Source organism: Ammodytes marinus (genome assembly GCF_949987685.1).
Source record: "Ammodytes marinus genome assembly, chromosome: 5".
Classification (NCBI taxonomy): Eukaryota; Metazoa; Chordata; class Actinopteri; order Uranoscopiformes; family Ammodytidae; genus Ammodytes; species Ammodytes marinus.
The window spans coordinates 12,783,310-12,806,422 of NC_137234.1; the positions used below are offsets into that span (position 1 = coordinate 12,783,310).

General features: G+C 40.5%; 1 protein-coding gene across 1 annotated transcript; it reads right to left on the reverse strand.

Annotated features, from left to right (window-relative positions):
• Nucleotides 1-1,713: 1,713 nt before the first annotated feature.
• LOC307250398 (neuroplastin-like) lies at nt 1,714-17,789 on the reverse strand (the record flags this gene model as incomplete). Its single annotated transcript, XM_080027470.1, has 8 exons — nt 1,714-1,774; nt 4,356-4,377; nt 6,003-6,276; nt 8,445-8,578; nt 9,511-9,605; nt 9,725-9,893; nt 11,093-11,440; nt 17,702-17,789. 8 exons carry the CDS (start codon nt 17,787-17,789, stop codon nt 1,714-1,716), a joined length of 1,191 nt encoding a protein of 396 aa, XP_079883596.1.
• Nucleotides 17,790-23,113: the final 5,324 nt, after the last annotated feature.

Here is a 23,113-nt window from a genome sequence, read left to right on the forward strand (position 1 = left end):
AAGAGAATATACGTTTATTTGATGGAGGCAATGCTTACTGGTCAAATTAATAAATGAACTGTAAATTAAATCAAATCAAATCAAATCAAATCAAATCAAATATTTTTTATTTGTATAGCCCAATATCACAAATAGACATTTGCCTCAGTGGGCTTTACATTCCATACAATATGACACCCTGCCCTTACACCCTTAAAATTAGTCTGTTTTGGCTGGCTGTTTATACGTAGAACTGGCCAAATGTTAAAAGGAACCACACAATGTAAAATAAAACAACAAAGTAAGATACTTGATTGATTTCTAGATTGAAGTGCAACAAGATTTTTTTAAATTAAGGTTTGGTGGTCCTTGTTTCTCTGATATCTTTAGTTCATCATGTTTAACATGTCTGCTGTAAGTCCCCCAAACTCCTACTAGATGGCACTGTTTCTACACATTTGTTTTTCTCCTGCATCCCATTGGACACCCTGTGTGCATCATGAAGTGTAAAGTTCAATGCCTGATGTGAACTTTTTATTATTATTTTTTACAAATAAACCAAGTCAACAGACACACTTTTTACTTTCTCGAAATATTTATTCTTAAAAATGAGTTGGGATCTTGCAATTGCTTCACATGTAAGTCCTGACGCGGGCTACATTCACCGCCTCCCACGTCAGCTGTAGAGAATTCATGCAGCTTTGCAGTATGCCGTCAACGCTCTATGGTGATCCTACTATAGTTTAAAGCTTTGTCACAGAGAAATCAAAAGCTGCAATGATTTTTCAATATATTGATATGGATGATAATTGCATAGGATAATAGCCATGCTGTACAATACACATGATTATAAAACAATATCTTAGAATGATTAGTACAGTTCCCTAAAGTAGGTTTTATACAGATTTTTCCTTATTCTCAACATTTAAGTGCATCATATCATATGCATGTCTTTATATCAATTGTGAGCCAATACATAGCTATAGTGAATACTCATACAGTACATACATACAGTAAGGTAAACCTTAACCAAATTTAGAGGGACATTGCAAAGCCCTTAAAATGTAATACATTTTGTCTGTTAAAATGATTGAAACTTAGAAAATGGTATGCAGGAGAATGATAAAACTATACACAACTGTCATACCAGATTACGGTGGCATATGTTTCTACATTGCCCAGTTTGTTATCCTCTAGAACACACAGATTATCTACATGAAGCCACTCTCAGATAAAAGAAGAAAAAACAACATCTCTGCCTTCAAACAGAAGGTCAACATCTTGCATGCATTATTTTAGAAGTCTTAAAGTTTTTATTAGGGGTGGTTAAGAGGGTAAAACCAAAAAACGTCAATATCTGCATGCAGCAACAGTGGTTATAATGTTAACAATTCTGCAATGGTTTGAGTACCTCCGGACCTCGCACAACAAAATTCTAAGGCATGCCTCACTCAACTCCTCCGCAACCACACATTTAATGGCAGATACATTAACGACTGGTATTGGTTCCCCTCTTGTTTACCTTCATATGGTCAATACATGGATAATGAAACCTGCAAATGAAGAAAAAGGGTTCAAGTCATTAGCTCAGTCTTATTAGGGGCGACAAGTGCTTTAAGCGATCTTTTCATGTGGTGGATCGTCTTGTAATTTGTGGCCACGGGCATGTATATTACACATTTACAACCAGGCTTTCATCTTAATAATTCAATACTTACTCAGCGGACAGGCTGCTCAGTTTGTATTCCTCTGGCGGACATTCTTGTCTTTGTGGTTGTTAGTTGAATTGGTTTTCCTTTAGCATAAGTAAACAACACAATCAATTCACCTCAAATGAAATATGTGGATACTAGTGCAGAAACAATCAGTTGACTTATTTATCAAAGAAAAAACACAAGACGTATATTTGATACTTTTGGTTATCGATCAGGGGCCGTATTCACAAAACCTTTTCAGGCTAAGAGTAGGTCCTAACGTGCTGATTTAGGAGTAACTCTAAAAATAAGGGGTGTTTCACTCCAAATTTTAGGACTCCTAACTTTTTAAGATAAGTGTAATTCACAAAGCATATTAGCGCTAAAACTAGCTCCTAAATCTATGAAAAGGTAGGAGTCCTCGAGAGTCCTAAGTCACTAAGAGTAAATCACAGACAACCATTTGATGGTGTTTGAGAGATGTAATGCTAGTGAGCTTTATAAAAGGTACCTTTAATAGCTGTAAGGGTTTAATGATCTCAGGAAAGCTATATTTAGAAAGTATAGACAAATTTATATTCATTATATTTATATAAAAAAATCATTTATTAAGTTCCTTTTCCTGCAGTTGCTTTGGGTTTACGATGCACTGAAAGTTACTGTTGGTGTCACGTTTGGGTTTAATTTGTTACTAGAGTAGGCCTATATGTGGCGCTTCGCAGCATCTCCTCCGTTCCACAGGTCCGCTACTGTACAGTATAGTTGCGCGTCTCTCCTTTTTCCTTCTGCATGCTGTTGTTTCTAAATTGTGAATTTCCTGGTTTGTCGCTGTCTGACTATTGCTGCATAGTCCTACATTGAGAGAAATACAGTGAGAATGCATGGCGTGCAGCTGTTCAATGAGGATATTTTTTCCGATTCAAATCATTGTAAAATTTAAAATGAATAGGCCTATGTGGCGCTATTGTAGGTTCATTGTGAACGAATGTGTGGGAAACCCTGCAGTATCTTGGTTTCATGTTAAAGCCACTACGAGTAAGATGGCACGTTGGCGTCCCCTTTGGACAAAAGCGGTAGTATTTTTACGACGCCCGCTGTCGCAAAGCTGTTTTCTAGCGCGTGCCAGGCGCGTGAGTGTGAACTGAGAAGGGCGCAATATAGTGCATGTCCGTGTGTTGACAGTGTGAGGACTCTTTTCGGCTCCGTGAGAGTGGTTTTGACACTGCATCAACTAATGCCAGTCACTGCCACACACACCTGATTGCAATGAGTTGATGCAGCAGTGTCACCTAACTACTCTCTCTCACGGAGCTGAAAGATTAAGTGTCCTCACAGAAAGCGAATGAACGAGAGACTGCAGTTAGTATGGATCACGATGAGGTAGGCTAATGTGAAATGTTGTTGATGTAAATAATGACTATTTCAGATAATGGTTATCTGATGATGGTGAAGCAAAGCAAACTTTGTGTTAGTACCAACCGCTCATTCATTTAGGAGTAAACACTGCAGTCTAGTTTCGCTCTCGTGAAATTGTATACACGTTGCTTGGCAACGCCCTCGTCCCTCCCGCCCGCCTATCTCTCCCTTTTAGCTTTTCTTAATTTTTCATTTTTTTCTTTGATGGTTCGGCCCCGGTATCAGTCATTATGACGACAAATAACTGTCTCAAACAAGGCTCCCGCTCCCCTTCCCTCACCTGGAGGGATAGGCTTCTCAAATCACGTTGCTGCGCCACACTGAAATCTGCGACCAATATGGATATGTGACCATAGAGCCTGCACGAGCGAACCGAAAATCGGACTGGGTGTGCGACCAGACCAAAAGCAGTAATAAAAACTATTTAAAAACGTCTTTCTTTGCACTGATGGTCTCGTTTGCTGTTAAAGGTCATTTATGATTATCAGAGGAAACATGAGGCTGTTTAAAAGATATTTAAATGTTACTCGTAGCCGCTTTAAATCAGTGTCACTTGTCATTAATTGTATATAAAAACTCTTTACTTTAATACAGCGACACGATATGGATATCTCCCACAGTGTTTCTATCATAAATTCACTCTTAGGGACTCATTCCCTCTCAGCCGATCACTGTGGGCATAGAAGGTATGAACATGACATCATCCATAGCAACAGGGTCAACCCCGCCCCCTAGTCTTAGTTTAGGAGTCCCTCCCATTCCTTAGTAAAAGTTGGTCTTAGCAGCTTTGTGAATAGATTTTAAGAAATAACTCCTTACTAAGAACTTTTAGTGCTCCTTATGATTACTTTTAGCGCCAAGATAAAATGTTTTGTGAATACGGCCCCAGATTAACTAAGCAATTTTAAGTAGGCCAACATTTTTTTTAATGTGGGCACTGCCAAATTGTAAGGCAAAATTAGCAAAGTTTCTGAATTTTCTTTAATCACATACAGTGTATAAAAAAAAAACTTGATGAAATGGGCACACTGATTTTACACACAGCAAGTACTAATCAGATAACGGTGGAATGCTCCTGTAAATCAATACTTAAAACAATACTTGCAATGCCCCTTTCATCAATAATTATATTATCGGTGACACAGATTTTGAGGAGTGGCACTGAGCTCTGAAGACAGTCAGGAGTGGAGACATTATGATAAGCTACAACAAAACACACATAACCGATCTAGACAGCGCTAAGGAAGGTAAAATGTTCATACTTACGCTGGTCCTGCTTGGTCATCATCTGATGCATTAAGGGAAAATATGGAGAAATGAAGACCAAACAAATAAAATAATCGCAAGGAAGCTACATTCTTTGGAAGTTTTTAACAAAATCATAAAGAATGGCAACATGACTGAAACACGGTACACTTGGTCCTGAGTTTTTTGGACAAAGTGTATGTTTCAGCTGTAATGGATGAGCTGACTGTGTAATGGGATGAAAACACAGCCTAGATGAAGTTTTTAAAAAATGAGGTCACACAAACGCACAATGCAGTTCAATCTGGCACAATAGCACATTAAAAATGCATAGGCAAGAGAGAACAATTTCATCCAGGCAAAAATCAAATAATGATTTAAAAAAATGTTTTGTTATGCACAGACAAGCAGCGCTCACAAAAAACAGCTGTTCACTCAAAGAGATGAGCAGCTTCATTATAATCAGCACTCCGCTTAAGGTAATAAAGTCACTCAAGCAGTGTAAATAAGTGACAGTAAAAATTATTTCTATACAAGAATTATCTTCCATTCTTTACCGTGACTTGCATGCAAGTCACCACTTGTTAAATAAAACAGACATTTTTGAACTGCAACACGATGCTGATGATGCCACATAGCACAGTGTCCTGTGAACTGGAGAGGAAGATGAGGCTGAATGCTTATTGAAATTCATAAAACATGCAAAGTCTCACACTTACCACAAACACGGTTTGAGGTTATGCAATTTTGGGGGATGGGGAGGATGGCAGACATTACAACAATCTGTTAAAATACTGAACAGTGAAATCTGATATAAATTAAAGAAATGCAGGGAAAATATGCAAATCAGTAACTTTTTGATGCGAGAAATAAGTGTATGACTCACGCGCCCTACATCTTGTAAGACTAAGGTGACCTAGACTCTCCCAAAATCTGCAACAGTCCATTTCTGATAAGATATTGAACAATAATAGCAATACATTCCTCGACAGTGTCACTGACGGCTCTAAGCTGACAGTCATTTGCTGCACATTGCATCTAATGAGCATGTGACCACATCAAAACTACGTGTGAGAGGAAGGGTTACCCAAATACCATTAATACATGTTTAATAATATAGCTAGTCCCTCGAAAATGTAGGTACTCAGCGGTAAAAGAAAATCCCAGAGTGGAATACGCAGGTTGTGTAGCAAACAATGTTGTCTTGTGGTTAAATTTGCAGCAGCTCGGGGACGGCCCAAGGTCCATGGAAAGCAACTAATAATTGAAACGGTCCGCCTCCGCAACACGGCAGTATCATATTTCCCATGAATACTAAATGCGTGAAATTGTCCTGACAAGGTGCGGCCTCCTGCAACAGTGTCTGCCTGTTGGGTCAACCTCGACAGTCTGAATTATTAAATGCAGGCACAGCACAGTGTCGTGTGACTCTGTTGGCGTCTTCGGCGAAGGAACGCCTTAAAGCAGACACCGCAAAAACTAAGAGTGCCTCCTTTCACAGTCGCCTCACAGCCCAAGGCTACATTGACAAAGGTTGGTTTTTTTTGGATGCAAAAATACTTTTCACATGAGGGATTCAGGTCAAAACAATGAACAATAAAAACCTCAGATAAATGAAATACAGGAAAAGAATAAAAGAGTACCAACACACTATCCATTGTGACTCACCGTCTTGTAAATCGTCGGGCTTCTTGCGCTTCTCATAAACAACGATGATGACGACCAGGATGATGATCTCGGCCAGCACGCCCAGGAGAGGCCATAAGGGGGCCAGGGTGCTGCGGACCCTCAGCATGGACTTCTCCTCGCGGCTGCCGATCATGTTGGTGGCATTGCAGCTGTACTCGCCAGGATCCAAGTTAATGTCCAGGTTGACAATGACCAGCTCGGTGTAGTTGTCTCTGCTGTTGACGGAGAAGCGTCCGGATGAGTTGTCAATTTCCTGTCGAGGGACATGAAAGAAACGTAACAAAATGAGGTGTTTTCAATAAGTCCCATAGTGGCTGTGTTTACATGGACAGCGTTGCTTTAATAATCTAGTTAAGGTCCTGTGGTTTTTAAACATTACACAACATTTCTCAAGAGTACCTATTTGCAGACCCATGGAGAAAAGGAGCTCCACTGGAAGCCACGCCCCGAACTCATTTCATTGGTCAGAATTGTAACCTACTCTGAGTTTGTTTTCACTTCACGCTGCAGCTCCGACTGAAGAAAGAGTCACTGCCACAACGCGACCCTGTACAGTTTAAAGCGGGATGTTTTTATCATTTCCTGATGATTTTACTTTTGACCGATCATTTATCTGATCAGTAGCGTAGTTCTCAGCCCTCGTGCCGTTCATATGCGGCCACCTTACACGTCGTGACATGCTCTACATTCAGATTAATAAACCTATTGTATTGTATGTATTTGTTTTTTTTAACGTATGTGCCACTGAACATAGGCTATTTAGGCTATGCATGGTTGAAATGTAATTCTGCAGCTGCACGCGATCGTTACTGTTCAAATTGCGTCATCACAAAGTCACAGACGAGCATCGATCGTTAGCTTAATATGAATATAGAAATTATATAATAATTAAAACTGTGATCACTAGAGGACAAGGGATCTGGTAAATCAATCAGGATCTAGAATGGAAACTGTCACCTTATGTGTCTGTCTTTCACCCCACTTTTAAAATGAGCTGTTTATTTTAATGTGGTGGCACTTTTTGTGTGTTATTGATAAGAGTTTATATTTGTATGTGATTGACCTAGGCTACTTGTGGTAATTGTGAATTAAAGAGACGGATTTCGGAAGATGTACACAAAGCTTCGTTGCTTCATTAATCTTCTACCTCAACATCTACTTTTTACCACCGTCCTGGCCACTTGGGACCCTTAACAAACTGACGTATTTTACTGTGTACTAGCACCATAACCGGTGGAAACTGTGTATTATTATTCACCGCTAGGTGAACTCCGGCAGTAAAACAAAAAGAAGAAAACAAATTCAGAGTAGGTTACAATTCTGACCAATGAAATGAGTTTGGGGCGTGACTTCCGGTGGAGCTCCACTTTCCCCATGTGTCTGCAAATAGGTGCCTCTCACATTTCTTGCAGTGTTACGAGAAAATTTTTTTGGAAAAAAATGAACCTCAAATTTGCCTCAAATTTGTTTATCCAACTCTTTTTATGTAATTTTATTATTGGGTATTGTATCGTATTTTACCTTAATTTGCCTGGTTTAATTAGATTGGGTAACACTTTATTTTGATAGTCCACTGTTTACACTCAACAAGCTTTCAGTAGATATGCTTTTGCAAGTCAACAGTGAATGAGTTGATATTCAACAGAACTATCTCAACAGATAAGTAACATGTATCCAACTAACTGCTAGTTAACTATAAGTTGCACTATTAATAGATGTTTAATTGAACAGATTTCTTTCAACAGATAAGAAACATGCATTCAACAAACTGTCAGTTAACTATAAGTTGCACAATTAGTAGATGGTGTGTTGAATGTCAACAGTGAGATGGTTGATTGTCAACAGAACTGTCAACAAATATGTAACATGCATTAAACTAACCGTCAATTAACTATAAGAACATTTTATTTCGTTAAAAGAGTTGGTAATGTTGGTTTGTTTAAATATCTTTATTCTCAGTTAAACAAACTGCAGAAAATATGTTACATTTATAGAAACCTAGAAAAAAAATCAAACACGTTCATTGGCCACTCAAATACTGGATAGCGTTAAAATCAAATTCAATCCAACAGCCCGGCCATAAATTCTACCTTCACAATAATAACAATGCTCAGTTTTGATTGATGGTTGAGGTTGTATTTTCCAAATGTTGTTGAACTGCACTTCATTACATCAAGAGATGTTTTTAATGTGTTGCCCATTTACAAACATGAGTAGGAGAATATTAGAAAAACATTTCAATATAACGCAGTCCACTTCATCACCACCACTAACTACTACCTCAATAACAAACATGTAGTAACTGAACATTATGATTATTCTACAAGTAGAAGTTGCAGCAGCTCTGTTATGTTGGATTGCATTTAGTATTGTATGTGTGCTTAATAAATTGGCCGTGGAGTGTTAAGTCAGTCCACATACCCTATAAATGCCGTTGTCGAACTTGCGCCAGGTCCACGCAGGGTGAGGGTATCCCACAGACTTACAGTAGAGCAAAGCACTCTGGCCCTCGTTCTTATTCTCACTGCGCTTGTGGCCTGTAATGTCAGGAGAAGCTAAAACAAAACACCCACGATCAATTGTTGTGAGACATTCAAGAAAGTTAAAAAAAACAAAAAAAAACAGGTAGTAGCAAATGTTTGCTTTTCATCCTCTCATGTTCAAGTAGAAAAGTAGAAACCGAGAAATCTTTGCAGCATTAACCATTTCAACATTAGTTAAGTAGGCAATGCTTATGGAAACCAGCAATATATATATATATATATATATAGAGAGAGAGAGAGAGAGAGAGAGAGAGAGAGAGAGTTTTTCAGGCGATTAATTTACAGTCTTCAGTTGATAAAATTAGTATAATAAGAACTAAAACAACAATGAGAGTGCCTTTCAAGCATATGCACAAAGCACTTTTCAGAAGTAGGAAGATACAAGCAATATAATTGGCATTAAAACAGGAGCAATATAAAGACATTAAACATAGATAGAAACATAGATAGGTCCTTTTATATAAGTTGTTGAGCCATGATCATATGAACAGCAGTGAAAATATCAAAATATTTACATTTAATCTATGAGGGACATGTGATCTAATGTAACATCATGTGCCTGTGTTATTCCGTGTAATCTGCCTTGCTGTAAATGTTTTTCAACCACGTTAAATGAAATCCCCCATTAAAAGAAAAGCAAACCTTCCCAAATTGCAATTTGCCCTTATAGCCATGCATGCGACTACAGAAAAGGCTGACCAGATTTCCACGATGAGACATAATCCGTTGCCATCCTACAAACAAGGCACCATCTGCCGCCACTGAGCCGGGCATTGGTTAGATGGAGGTGTCAAGGGCGCCGGCTGGCCCTGAGCAGCCAGCAGAGCTGTTTGAAATCACAGTTCTTCACATGACAGGGGCCTGCCATTGCTCAAGGCCACTTTTAAATCGGTGACTTCTCTTGGTAGAAAAAATAACAAAGTAGCTCACAAATCAACACTTACATTTAATCTCGATGGTTGCGTTGGCCGGAGGAGACATATCGAAGGTGTAGACACACATGTACAGTCCGGCGTCGTCTCCTCTTGGTTTGCGCAGCCTGCAGAGCAGAAACAACTCACATGAAGCCATAACCAGGCAGCTGAACCCCCGAGTTTAGCACTTTGTCTCCCATATGTACCCAAAAGTTTCATAAAGTTTCTCCTATGACTTCCCCACCTGTACTCAGTGTTCCCATTTGGGCTGCGTGTGTCTGCGATCTCCTCCCCATCCTTCATCCAGAAGCTCTCCAGGTGGGCACCGTGGGCGCTGGTCAGGTTGCACTGTAGCATGTAAGAGTCACCTTCCACAGGAAGCGTGGTGTGCTCAGAGGCGCTGATTGACGGCTCTGTAAGAGAGACACACATCAGCTAGGGCAGAAGTGATGCTCGCCGGGACTCATGGTTTGACGATGTGTTGTAAGATGCAAACACCAATGCACAAAAGGGTTCAGACAGACACAACAGCCAACACACTCTATACAACATAGCACAGGAATAGAGCTGAGAAGTGGGAGGGTTTCTTGAATAGAAGTAATTTTCCACATTGTAAGGTGGAGGTGGAAGTGGGAGCACTTTTAGAGCTTGGTGGGATAGGATATGAATCTCTCTCGGTTGAATTACCAGTACAAAAGATTTGCATGATTTTTCTTGATAAACAATGGATTGGATTTATATAGTGCTTTTCAAGGCACTCAAAGACGCTTTACAGGGTTCCAGGTTCCATTCATTCACACACAGTCATACTGGTGGTGGTAAACTACCATAGTAGCCACAGCTTCCCTGGGGCAGACTGACGGAAGCGTGGCTGCCATTCAGCGCTATAGGGCCCCTCCGACCACCACCTCAGACATACAGCAGTTATACACATTCACACGAGGCAAGGTGGGTGAAGTGTCTTGCCCAAGGACACAACAACCATGACACTGGTGGCAGAGTGGGGATCGAACCGCCAACCCTTGGATCATTGGCCAACCCGCTTAACCACCTGAGCCACGGTTGCCCCTAAACAAACTAGTTGTTTGCTGCTGGTGCTGCGAAAAGCAAAACCATGAATGTATTCATAAGATTCAGAAATAACTACTTAAATTTAACCAGATGGTTGTCATCAGCGTCACAACAAATATTGGACCTTTTTTTGCGTGTAAGTGTAGTCAGTCTAATGACATTTTAAAACACAGAAATAAAACAGGTTATGACATTTATATTAACTCAAAAGTACAATGAAATTGAAAGTAGAAGATGGAAGCTAAGGGGAGACAAAATTGAAGGGAAAGAGGAAGGGGCTTGTGCTCTACAGGATGAAGGATGTAGTGAGTGGAGTGAACGATGTAAAATACTACTCAACTCTTCTAGTCACAGCACATACAAGTTGATTGTGTTTTTCTTTATTTTTCCAAATCTGTAGGGGAGAATGGAGAAAGCTATGGAGGACGCTATGTTCCTTCTGGAGAGGTCTGAGGGAGGCTGTATCACACAGGAGCTGATTTGGTTTCTACGGGGTTTTGGTGGTTTGGGGGGGGTTTATTCCTCTACACTGACCACTCACTCTGCAGCACCGTTATAGTGGCCTGAGCACGGATCCAGGTGGTGGCTGGATTTTGGTGCAGATCGTTACGTCTCGGGTCATTGCTGGCCCTGCACTCGTAGGTCCCGGCATCGTCCAGCGTCAGACGAGAGACGCCCAACACGCTCACCGCGTTGGCGCCGTATGCCGTGCTGATGGACACGCGCCGCTTACGGGCGCCGTCCCACAGCTGTCTGAAGGAGTCGGCCCGGTTGATCTCAGAGTACCACCACTGGATCTCTGGGGTGGGGTTTCCCACCACGTCACAGTACAGCTCAAAGGTGTCGCCCGTGAGCTTAGTTTCAGACAGAGGGGATTTCACAAAGCCAGCTGGTTGTGGTGGAGGTTGGGGGAGGGGGGGCATGTCCAGAGATAAGCCCATAAAAAGAAAAGAAAACAGGTGTAGGATAGAAAAGGCAAGAGAAACAAAAACACGGTAAATTAAATGCGAACAAGAAAAGGTTTGAAAAAAAGATAATATGAATGAAGACATTGATAGACAAATTAAAATGAAACCAAGGTTGATTTAAACAAAAAAGGACAGAATTATGTGAAACATACAATAGGGCTACAGCTAATGATTATCTTATTGATTTATTTGAAGCTAATTCTTTTAAATTTATTGTTTTACTTATAACATGTATGAATATATAAGTTGCCTTATTCAAGTTGCTTTATTTTGGCTGATCAACAGTGCAAGCGCATAAGGATATTCATGAGAAAAGAAAAAAAATTAAAATTAAATGTTTTGTTTCTGTCAATAAACCAATAGTGTGAGCGCTGCTATACAACATAAAACTAAATCATCATCACACTATTAGATTAAAGAGGGAGAGAAAAAAGAAGCGACCTTAGCCTCAGATCTGCCTAAGACATTATTGAAGCTATTTCTAGGAAGCATTAATTAAATTCTGCTGGGACATCCTTGCAAGGCTGCTGTCACACAATTAATGTCATTATACAAATGTCTGCCTGGCTCACACAGCGCTCACGTCCAAAAGTCCTCCAAGTGACCTTGTCTTTTTTAGGTCTTGTCTGTGTAATGAAAAACATCATCAACGCTCAGACAAGCTCGATCGAGTGGTTCTTTCGATAATGGATGCCGCGAACACAGACAAACTGTGCTTTTAATTCTATGAGGATGAAGGGTCTCCCTCTCTGAACTGGAGGCAATAAAAGTGAAACAATTGATCGTGGCTGCACAGTGAGGAGGAGGAGGGCAGGCTGTAATCAGGAGCCCGGTGGTCTATAGGCGCTGTGGAGCGCACATGAGATTCAAGAGCAGATTTATAGAAGCTGCAGCTCAGAGTCTCTTAGGAGTGTGTGGGCGCATGGTGATGGACCTCCTCCGTTTCCATAGAAGCACTGACTCTACGGCAACAAAGTAGGAAGAGGAAGAGACAGCCAACCAGACGAGGCAGATCATCACAAGACGAAGACGGACAATTACCTGTTTCTTTTTTTTCTGTCTTTTTTTTGGTCAAGCGGACATCATAATCCTGCTGTACAGCCCACAATCAGTACATCAGCAGAAGCACATATAAGGCAAATATAGACTCCAACACACACTCATAGATATAGGCCTACAGCTAGCTAAAGCTGATGCAGTCGAGGGCAACAGTAGTCCTGCAATAAATCCAAACATCATCAAGGTTATCATGTTCAGTTGTAGAGCCAATGATAATTTTTGAGTATTTAGTTGCTTGTATTTTCAACAAAACATTGAACATTATAACCAACATGATAAAACCATTTACTGCAGGAGGACTGTTATTACACTGTAGCTAAGTGTACCTATTAAACCTGAAACAGATTGTCCACAAGTACCGGTAATAAATAACATGACTCAAATCAACACCTATAGGCTTTTAAGATAGCGCTGCTGAGGGACAGATCCTGTCACCTAGATAGTCTAGCTCAGGGGTGTCAAACTCATTTTGGTTCGAGGGCCACATACAGCCTCTCTGATCTCAAGTGGGCCGGACCAGTACAATAATGGCAAAATAACGTACATCAACTCCAAATCTCTAGCTTTGTTTTTCAGTAATATGCTTTATCACTCAGTCTACATTTGTAACCTACATTATCACGGATCACAAGGGATCTCTGTACCCCCCAGGAAATGTCTTAGTAAAGGTTGCTGCTGGCCATGGGAATAGGAGGTGCGGCGCGCAGCGCCGCAGCAAAAATTTGGGGGGTATTTTGCTCAAAGATGCCAATACGCACTAATGAAATAAACAACTGTTTATTTGAATACACAAATACAACAGGCACTGACCTTACAGTTGTCCAATTTTGTTTACTATATGTACAGGGACACATTTTGTGCAAACATGCAGACAGTACAAAATAAAATTTAATAAAAGTGCAACTTCTACTGTTTTGATTTATTTTTAAATACAGAGGTTATTGGTTGTTTTGGAATTTGTTTTTCCCAATTTAAAACATAAAAATGAAGCAGCATGGAAAATTAGGAAATAAATCTTGTAGGCCTACACTAGCATGCTCCTGCTCGTTTCGCACGTGCAGAGCCGCGGACACATCGCGCTTGCTAGTACATTAATTGTTCAGCACTAAAAATAAAAATTGTTTTATTTATTTTTTTGGTTTTTACTTTGCCATAAAGCACTGGAGGAAACATTAATAGCGGTGAAGCAAGTTTGCCATTTACCATTTCCCACGTTGCTAAAATGTGCTTTTTTTTAATTTAGGCTGCCCCCTAGCGGCTGGAGTGAGCATTTTGGTTATTTCTTTAAAAATTCATATCTCCTCACAGGAATGGGCTAGAGACTTACTTTTTTTTTTGAAATGCTCATAAATGTGTGCTCTACAAGTCGCGGGCCGGATTAAATCATCTCGCGGGCCGCATCCGGCCCGCGGGCCGTATGTTTGACACCACTGGTCTAGCTGCATCGAAAGTGCTGAGCGAGTAGCGATGTCACTACACGTCTGGATGACATCACGCATGTCAAGTGGATGTTAGCTTAGTTTTGGCATACGGTAATGTGTGTCTCATGTGGGCGATAAAAGCTGCAACAGTTCCACGATCACGTGGAATCAATCTGATGAATCTAAAGTGATCCGCATATTTGAATGTGTCAGGCTGGCTTCAACACCTGATTAAATATTTACCAGCGTACTGTCACGTTTGCTACAGCACTACTAAAAACATATGCTACCTGTGTTTCATGGCGATAAATCTTAAAGAGGACCTATTATACTACTTTTCTGGTCTTAATTTCTTGTTTTACACTGCTATAGAGCAACCTGACACGAATCACATCACAAAAAACTATGTAGATTTTCGGGAAGCTCTTTCTCTTATTTTGGCGATCCAGCATGCCTGTGCTTCGGCCATCTCCGCTCCCTCCGCCTGTGCTTCGGCCATCTCCGCTCCCCCCCCGCCCCCTCCTGCAAACCCCACTCCGTTGTGATTGGTTACCTTCCTTCCGGAACACTTTCAGTGGCGGGAAGCGCGAGCATGGACCTATAAGGGCGCGAGGCAGACGCGAGCAAGGAAGTGACAGCCTTACTATACATGGAAACATCCGCGTGGTGACGACACCAAGTTACATGCGACGTCACAAAGTTACAAAGCGTCAAGCCGCTTTGAACACGTGACTTCTCGACTGGCTAGAATAGTGTCTAGTGCTCTGCACAGACACCCCAGACGGTCAGCAGGGAATACGTCGAAATGCATGTAAGTCATTATTTGATAATTTAGTATGGTTAAGCATGACTATAAATCATCATAAAAACGTTTATAGGTCATAAAAGTCACAGACTCTGACCATCTTTTAAAGATGGCATAAAAACTAATATTTAGTGCTGCCTTCTAATGTTATTTAATCGTTTTTATTTTGATATCAATTTAGTGTCACTATTGCCTCCAAATTTGCATAGGCCTACGTTCACACCATAGATAGTAGTTTTCACTGTTTTTGTTTATAGTGGGTTAGGGTTAGTAACCCCTCTCTGCTGATAGCTACTAATCAATTTATCAGCTAATATTTTATCTAGCAGGATAGAAATCCAGTATAATTTACATGGTTTACACTTGGATGTTTCATTGAGGAACATCTCCTTGAAGCCGATAGTGACTGTACATGGAGAACTGAGTAAATAGGGTTCTTAAAGCAGAAAATCAAAATCAAAAAAGGATTACCCTTATTGCTCCACTTTTTATTATGACTGAAGACTGCACCCTTGATTTAAAAAAGATGCTAATTTGTGGTTCATTAGACAAACTGCAAAACTAACAACAGATGGCCTCGAATAGGTTTTTCTTTCAGATATTTTCACTGCATCTTCTTATCTGCTTTAAATTATGGGCACGATCCAGTCAATGAACCAAAACAGTTGCAACACATATCAAATAGCTAATTGGATGCTAAATGAATATCTTATCAGGACAGAAGGGAGTCCTGATGGACATAGAATACTAAGGAGCAGGGCAGAAAAGCAACAGAGAGCATGTATGGTATACATTTTCATGCTGGTCAGTAAAGTAACGGTATAATTGCATATTGAAAATGTTGAGTTACAGAAAATAAAAGTGGGTGTTTAAAAGGACTAACAACATGATTTTAAATCTAAAATTCAAAGGGAAATATATGTTTACATTTGATGCCATGTAGTCTTTAGTGTGCTGTTCAAAAAACTGATATATAGAAAGTCACTAACTCTCCTCAATTAGGGCGCCTTGGATGTGAAATATGACAGAAACCAAATTAGACCTAAAGCTATTAGTCGATTAGCTTTTGAGTTTGGATTGATTTGTAAGTAAAACATTTTAAATGTTTATATAACTACTATATCATGATGAAATAATTAATTAATTGGCAAATTGAGGAAATAATTATTGGATTAATCCATAATGAAAATAATATATATTTGTAGCAGTACCGCAATTTACACAGAAAGGACTTAATGGTTTCCATCTTACAGGCTGCGTTAAACACTTCAGAAGATGAGCGCTTTGTTGATTATTTGTTTTAAAGTTAACTGATAGTGCATTTAAAACCTTCCCTGTTTGTATATTTCCTGTTGATAATACCAAACCCAACACTAATCATTCCCAAATATTCCTTGATTGCGCTGAAGCTATACCTCCCTCGATTTGCTTTGATCAGTTCATCACGGTAGACATTATTTATTGACGGCTGTATTTTCTGACTTCTATATGAGATAATGACCAAAAAATCATTTGAAGCGGTCTCCTTGGTAAAAGTAAATCTCCTTCAGCTGAAACACACATCCTCAGGGAACCTCACCAGTACAGTAATAGATTATCATGTGAGCAGCCACTAACAGATACAAATGGCTTCTGTGATGTGGTTTACTACTGTGTGTGTGTGTGTGTGTGTGTGTGTGTGTGCGTGCGTGCGTGCGTGCGTGCGTGCGTGCGTGCGTGCGTGCGTGTGTGTGTGTGACTATCTTGCAGAATACCTACCGGACTGAGTGAGAAAATGAACTAAGGCAAACGGCATAATGCATACTAATAAATCATAGTTGGTGTAAACTGTATGATCCATCCAGCATCTCTGGACATTTCATTTAACCAGCAGCAGTGTCAGCCTTATCAGCTGGAAGAAGACAAGCTGTTATATGAGTGGGTGTGCAGCACAGGAGGAGGTGTGTTATACATTCACACACATGGTGAACTCATGCAAGCTTACAATATCCAAACATACTGGGGGTTACTCTGCTCTAATCTGCTTTGGTGGGGATGAGATTTATGAGCGGAGGGCCATTTGGATGAGAGGAACCTCGCTGAGAAATCAATGCCATTATGCAGTGCAGCACATCTCAGTAAAGAGTTAACCAATTCACTGTTGCAAGAGGACATTAAAGCCATGGTTCCCAGTGCAGCAGCATCTCTCTAGCTCTAAAAATAGAAGCATGCAGCAAAATGGACTGGTGGCTATTTACAGAGACGCATTTCTTCTTCTTCTGAAAATCATACATCTAATCACATACATTGATGAGATCTGTCACAATGGGACTCCGGCCGACGCAGGAGGGGAATCAGTGGTGGATAATAGCCTAGGGCCTACCACACTGCTGGATAGGCTACTAAATGCTGCATTCCTCGGCATATCCTTATCCTTACATAGCCTTCCCTAAGCATACCCAAGCGTGACAGCATGTTGGTTGTGTGCATGTAGGCTATGTGCACCCTCCACCCCCTACAATCTAATGAGCTGTCCTGTCGGCTTGTGCATTCAGCTATACACTTCAAAGGACATTTTAGGGACATAGCACGGGCCTGCGTGTGGCCCACTTCATCCCCAACCAATTAGCCTATTAATAATGTATTGACCCTTCATTCCAGAAGCACCTAAAAAAAGCACTTTAGTCGATTGATAAAGCCTATCTGTTTCTGTCAGTGTAGCGTCAAAGGATTAACCCATTATAGGTTACTTGGCTGCAGCAGAGACATTCGTAATAAATGCACGTCTTGTAATTATGCATTTAAAAATGCCCCAAGTGCAGTTTAGGCTAATGCAGGTCGACATCCGTTCATTAAAATATCCGCATTTCTCCGTGGTGTGTAGGCTATTTCCTATGAGGAGAGTTGGTTTTCCCTACCGTTCTGGGAAGAGACGGACTGCAGCATCAGCGCTCCAAGTATCGCCACCGAGAAGGACATGACAGCTCTTCGTTTGCCAGCTATCATCTTCGGAGACGACGGTAGACGATGGCAAATGCCGGTAGGCGAGCGCTAAGGTTACCTGAGCGGGGTGTGATGATGAATGATGATGCTGTGGGCTCGGCACCTCCACACACGCCAATGGTTGCACGCAGAGAGTGGAAGTGTCGCTAGGTAGACTCGCGGGGGGAGCCCTCAACCACTTCTGCTGCTACCTGTGCTGTGCATGGGTGCTGTGTCTGTACGGCTCTCTGCTGTCTGTCAGCCCGGGCCCGGTGCAAAATGGGAAAAACCTATTTAAACCACACGTTAAGTCTCGCGCGATCTTGCAGGGGCGCAGCAACAAGCGGGGTGCGCATCTTTATAGGTCCATGATCCAGACAAAGGTCCCGTGATAAAGTGGAACAGAAATCAACTAGCCTAGTGAAAACATTTGACAAAATGGAAGCTATTTTTATTTAACGATTGTCAATTAACAACTAAAAAGGTGAAGATTGTTTGTTCCAAACAGTGGTTTAACCTTTGGCCGGAAATATGTTTGATGAATCAACATCTGGAATGCCTATATTTCTCAGATATTGGTGGAGAATTATCCATCTGTAAAAAGGGTATAAAATTCCTAAAAAAGTGCCACTGAGCCTTAAATTGTGCCATGGGTCAGGCAGTTTCTCAGGCCAACTAAGCCCTGACCTCAACAAGACGTGGGGCTTTAAGTAGACTTTTAATCCTATTTCTCTTTACTAATTGAGTAAATGGCAGCCACACACTTGCAACACAGAGTAACCTTGTTCTCAAACTAAATAAACAAGCCAGATAAACAGTCTGATTGCCTATAGCCTACTTGTTGGCCTGTACGTTTTTGGAAATAACCCTTACAGAAAACCAGATATTTGAATAATAACAACAACAATAATAATAATAATAATAATAATAATAATAATAATAATAATAATAATAATAATAATAATAATAATAATAATAATAATAATAATAATCTGTTGTTGTGGCCTACATGTTTGTTGAGATCTGCATGTTTTACCTCTGAGAGGAATTGGTTCAGAATTGTCATCAATGGTTCTTTACAGGTGAGTCTATCGAACATGTTAGTATCAACATCCATCACCTCCCTTTGCTCTAGTTCTTGATAATCAGGCTGATCGAAGAATATCGGAAGTAAAACTGTTCTGGATCAACCCTATTTCCAAAGTCAGTGGCGCAAAAAGTGGGTACTATATGCACTAGCCCAGGGGTTTTCAAAGTGTGAGAGAGTGAGCCCCCCCTCAGAGAACAAATTTCAGCGGAGCCCCCCCCCCCCCAAAAAAAAAAATTAAATAATTATTTTACAAATTTAAACATGTTTTTGAAACATTCTAAACATTTTTGTGCGTTTTAAACACATTTAATACATTTTAACATCTTAATCCAGTGTTTTAATCCTGCTTCCTTTAAGCATGGATAATACTGACTGAGTGTGCATCGGAGTGAGAAAGATAGGCAGACAGACTTGCCCAAATTATTGACTAGTTAAATGTCATTCACACACCCAGTGTTTTTTCGCTAGTGCCTCCAATGTCCTGCTGGAGGAGAATAGTAGCCAGTGGAGAACCAGACCCTCCTAGGGGGGTCCGGGGGTATGCCCCCCCGGGAGATTTGTTTTCACCTTTTTAAAGTGAAATGCATGAATCTGGTGCACTTTGAGAGGACAATTAAGAGGCTAAATATGAGGAATTTTGTGTGAACAAATAATTTGGAGACACTGGGTCTGATGAATTAGAAGCTATTGAAGAAGGACACATGGATTTTCCATAAAAATATTAATTTAAAATAAACAAAATGTATGCAGGGTCCTCTGGGTTGGGCTTGGTGCTCTTTTTCTTTAACGAGACCTATTTCTCTGTAATTTACTGAATGCATTTAAATGCAGTGAGGGGAACGAAGCAGAAGAACTTGTGTCCAGCTATGCCGTGATCTTAGTATAAAAAAGAAAAACCAAAAAAAAACCCGCCATAACCCCGCGCGCCCCACAGTTTGAAAACCGCTGCACTAGCCTATATGCGGCGCATAGGGGCGCCGCACTAGAGGGGCGCCAAAGCGATCGGGGGAAAATTATTTGGAGTCGGCATTTTTCTGTATTTAACAGCGTTTGTGTAAATGATATGATCAATAACAGAAGCACGTCAGTGATAAGGCGCCCCCCGCTCCTTCGCCTCCTCCTCCCCACACGCGCTGGAGCGCGAGAGCTTTCATTTGAATCGTGTTGTCTGACAGGGACCTAAAGTTGGAGAGGCAGAAAAGAAAGCTCTCGGGGGCACAACACCGAAAACGGGAAGATTGATAATGTAACCCAGTTGAAAATAAGGGTTCTGGTTATTAATAATCTAGATACATAATAACTACTATTTTGGTTAAATACAAGTTTATTGTTTTTCATAATGTTCTGTTGGTGTTTTAATATTGCATACAGTGGAAATGTTTTTGGAATATTGTATAAATACTTTCATTTCACATTTCACATTCACAGCTTTTAGCTTCAGTGCACCTGACTCCTGGAACAACTTACAGCTAAAAATTAAACTAAATACATTCATATCCTTTGGCCAATTTAAACAGACTATCTTGGATCTGCCAAACTCTACTTGTAACTGTTTTAATTAGACTATATTGTACTGTATGCCTTTTAATTGCTGCCACTCTTCCCCACTCTGTAAATGTTTCAATCGTTTTGTTTTTTCTTCTCTTCACTTGTTGTGTATTTGATGTTTTTGCATTGAATATTTTGTTTGTATTGTTGTTTTGAATTTGTTTTGACTCGACGTCATTGAAAATGAGGGTCACCCCTCAATTGGTCTCTCGAGGATAAATAAAAGTTAAATGAAAAAAAATGAAATTTACTTACCTGTAATGTAGCCATCCAGTCACCAGGGGGTGCAATGACATGTTTGTGGGTTGATGTGAGAATTTTGAAGAAAAGAGAGAAAAGAAAATGGCTTTTACTCTGAGATTGTGAGAGAAACACGAGTGTAGGAAACGTAGCACACGTTTTTGTTATTCAGTTGTAGTTTAAAGTTGATGACAGATCAGCGACATAAGCTTCAAGTGTTCCTGGTGTTGCAGTTGACATATCGTTCAGCAGGGACTTTACTAGAAGCTGCAGGACACGGTAACGAACGTGTCAACGAGCAGTTAGTTAGCCCAGCTAGCTGAGAAAAGTAGCAGTTAGCTAAACCAGCCAACAGACGCCACTGGACTTGCCGTGGATCGCCGGCCAGATAGCGGGTGTGGCCACGTGGGTATGCTACACCTTCCTCTGGCGAAGAGGACTCAGCATCTCGTGAGGAGCGCTTTTTTCTGACCGTGGACTTTCGCGGACATTCGCTGCATTCTCCTGGACGTAGTGAGTATATTGCTTTAGCTCAGAGGAGCGACGAGGATTGCTCATCAACAGGCCTGCAATGGGGGTTTTGAAAGGACACTTTTATTTGTTTTATTAATATTACATGCCGGCTTAGCTTAGGTGTATAGCTTTCTGTTTAAGCTGTATGATAATCAAAAAGGTTGAATTGTATTCTCATTGATTTTGCATTTTATATTTTATAAGAAAATTAAGTAAACATTTAATTACTTACCTTTTTGTTTGTCTGCTTAATCATATGGTGAATTGTTTATATTGTGCATGTTTAAGAATTAATGGGTACTGTTTTCATATGTTTAAATACGGAATCCAAACTGATATTTAAGTAAATAAGTTGGGTTAAAGAACCTAGGGCCCTGCCCTCTATATTAATGGGGTAAAAGGGGCTACAATAGACCCCTTTCCAGTCTACGTCACACCGCGTCACTCCCCGCTCTACTGCGCATGTCCGCCGCAGAAAGAGACAAGAGAGACACTAGCGACAATGTCTTGCTGTGTTGTTGGATGTACAAACCGTTATAATAAGCTTAACAAAACGAGGAAGTTTTACAGGATACCAGCAACTCGCACCCCATTTAAGGCAAACAGGAGACGTCTTTGGTTACAAGCTATCAGAAGGAGTGATTGGAACGAGCAGATGATTAAAAATGCCTCAATCTGCAGCGATCACTTCATATCAGGGTATGCGGCCGGGCAAAAAGTTGAAAATAAATACATTGAAAATAAATATATTGAAAATAAATACAGTATAATGGCTAACGTTTTTTTTTTCACATCTAAACTTAGTAAGGAGCACGTTTCACAATATAAACACAAAGGCTAGATGTGCATGATGGCGCACTTGCTGTTCGGGCTATTCAACATTTCAAAGGCAAATACTCTTATGACTATACACTTACAAACCCTCTTTTAGTGCACTAAGATATGTTCACATATGTCCTGAACATGATTGTCTGTGACATAACTGTAGGCATCCAGTGTCGTGTGGTACTTCAGGCTCTCTCGGATGGATGTCCGGACACGGAAGTCGTCGGGGCCATTTCTTCTCATCATTTATAGCTCAACTGCCGGCAACGCGTATGGGTCATTAAGACGTATCCCGTTCAATATTGTTAATGTTTAAGCATAACCAATGTTATCACTCGCTGATAAACTGTTTTTAGTAAGCTGACAACATCGCTATTTAACACCATAGACCTATAAAAAACACCACAACTACAATATAACTAAACGGGTAACCATGGTAACCATGTGCTTTCTGCATTTGCGCTGCGCACGCATCCGCCGTGTTGGTAAACAAAAAATCCCCCTATAAACCCCTTATCTGTTTATCAACACGGCGGATGCGCGCACTGCATAGCTGCAGAAAGAAAAATTGTTTGGCTGGTTGCCATGGTTACCTGTTTGGTTATATTGCAGTTGCGGTGTTTCTTTATAGGTCCATGGTGCTAAATAGCGATGTTGTCAGCTTACTAAAAACAGTTTATCAGCGAGTGATAACATTGGTTATGCGGAAACATTAACACTATTGAACGAGATATGTCTTATGACCCATACCCGTTGCCGGCAGTTGAGTAGATAAATGATGAGAAGAAATGGCCCGGACGACTTCAGTGGCCGGACTGCTTTTGGAGAGTGACAGTAAAGACCGGCAGACAGATAGACAGAGAGAGGCAGAGATGCCTTTATTTCATAATTTAGCTTTTTGATTTAAAAGTTATCATAACTAGCCGTGATCATCTGTTTTTAGACTGACTCCTGCTTTCGGGGCCGTTGGGCTCACGAGCCGACCAGCTTATCAGACCAGCTGTTTGAGACGGAGATGAAAAGGAAAGTGAACTTTATGGAGGAGCAGTTAAATAGTTTAATGAATGAATATTATAACCAAACACAATACTGTGTTGTGTTATCTGCTTTAGTAGCCTACAGTAGGCTAGCA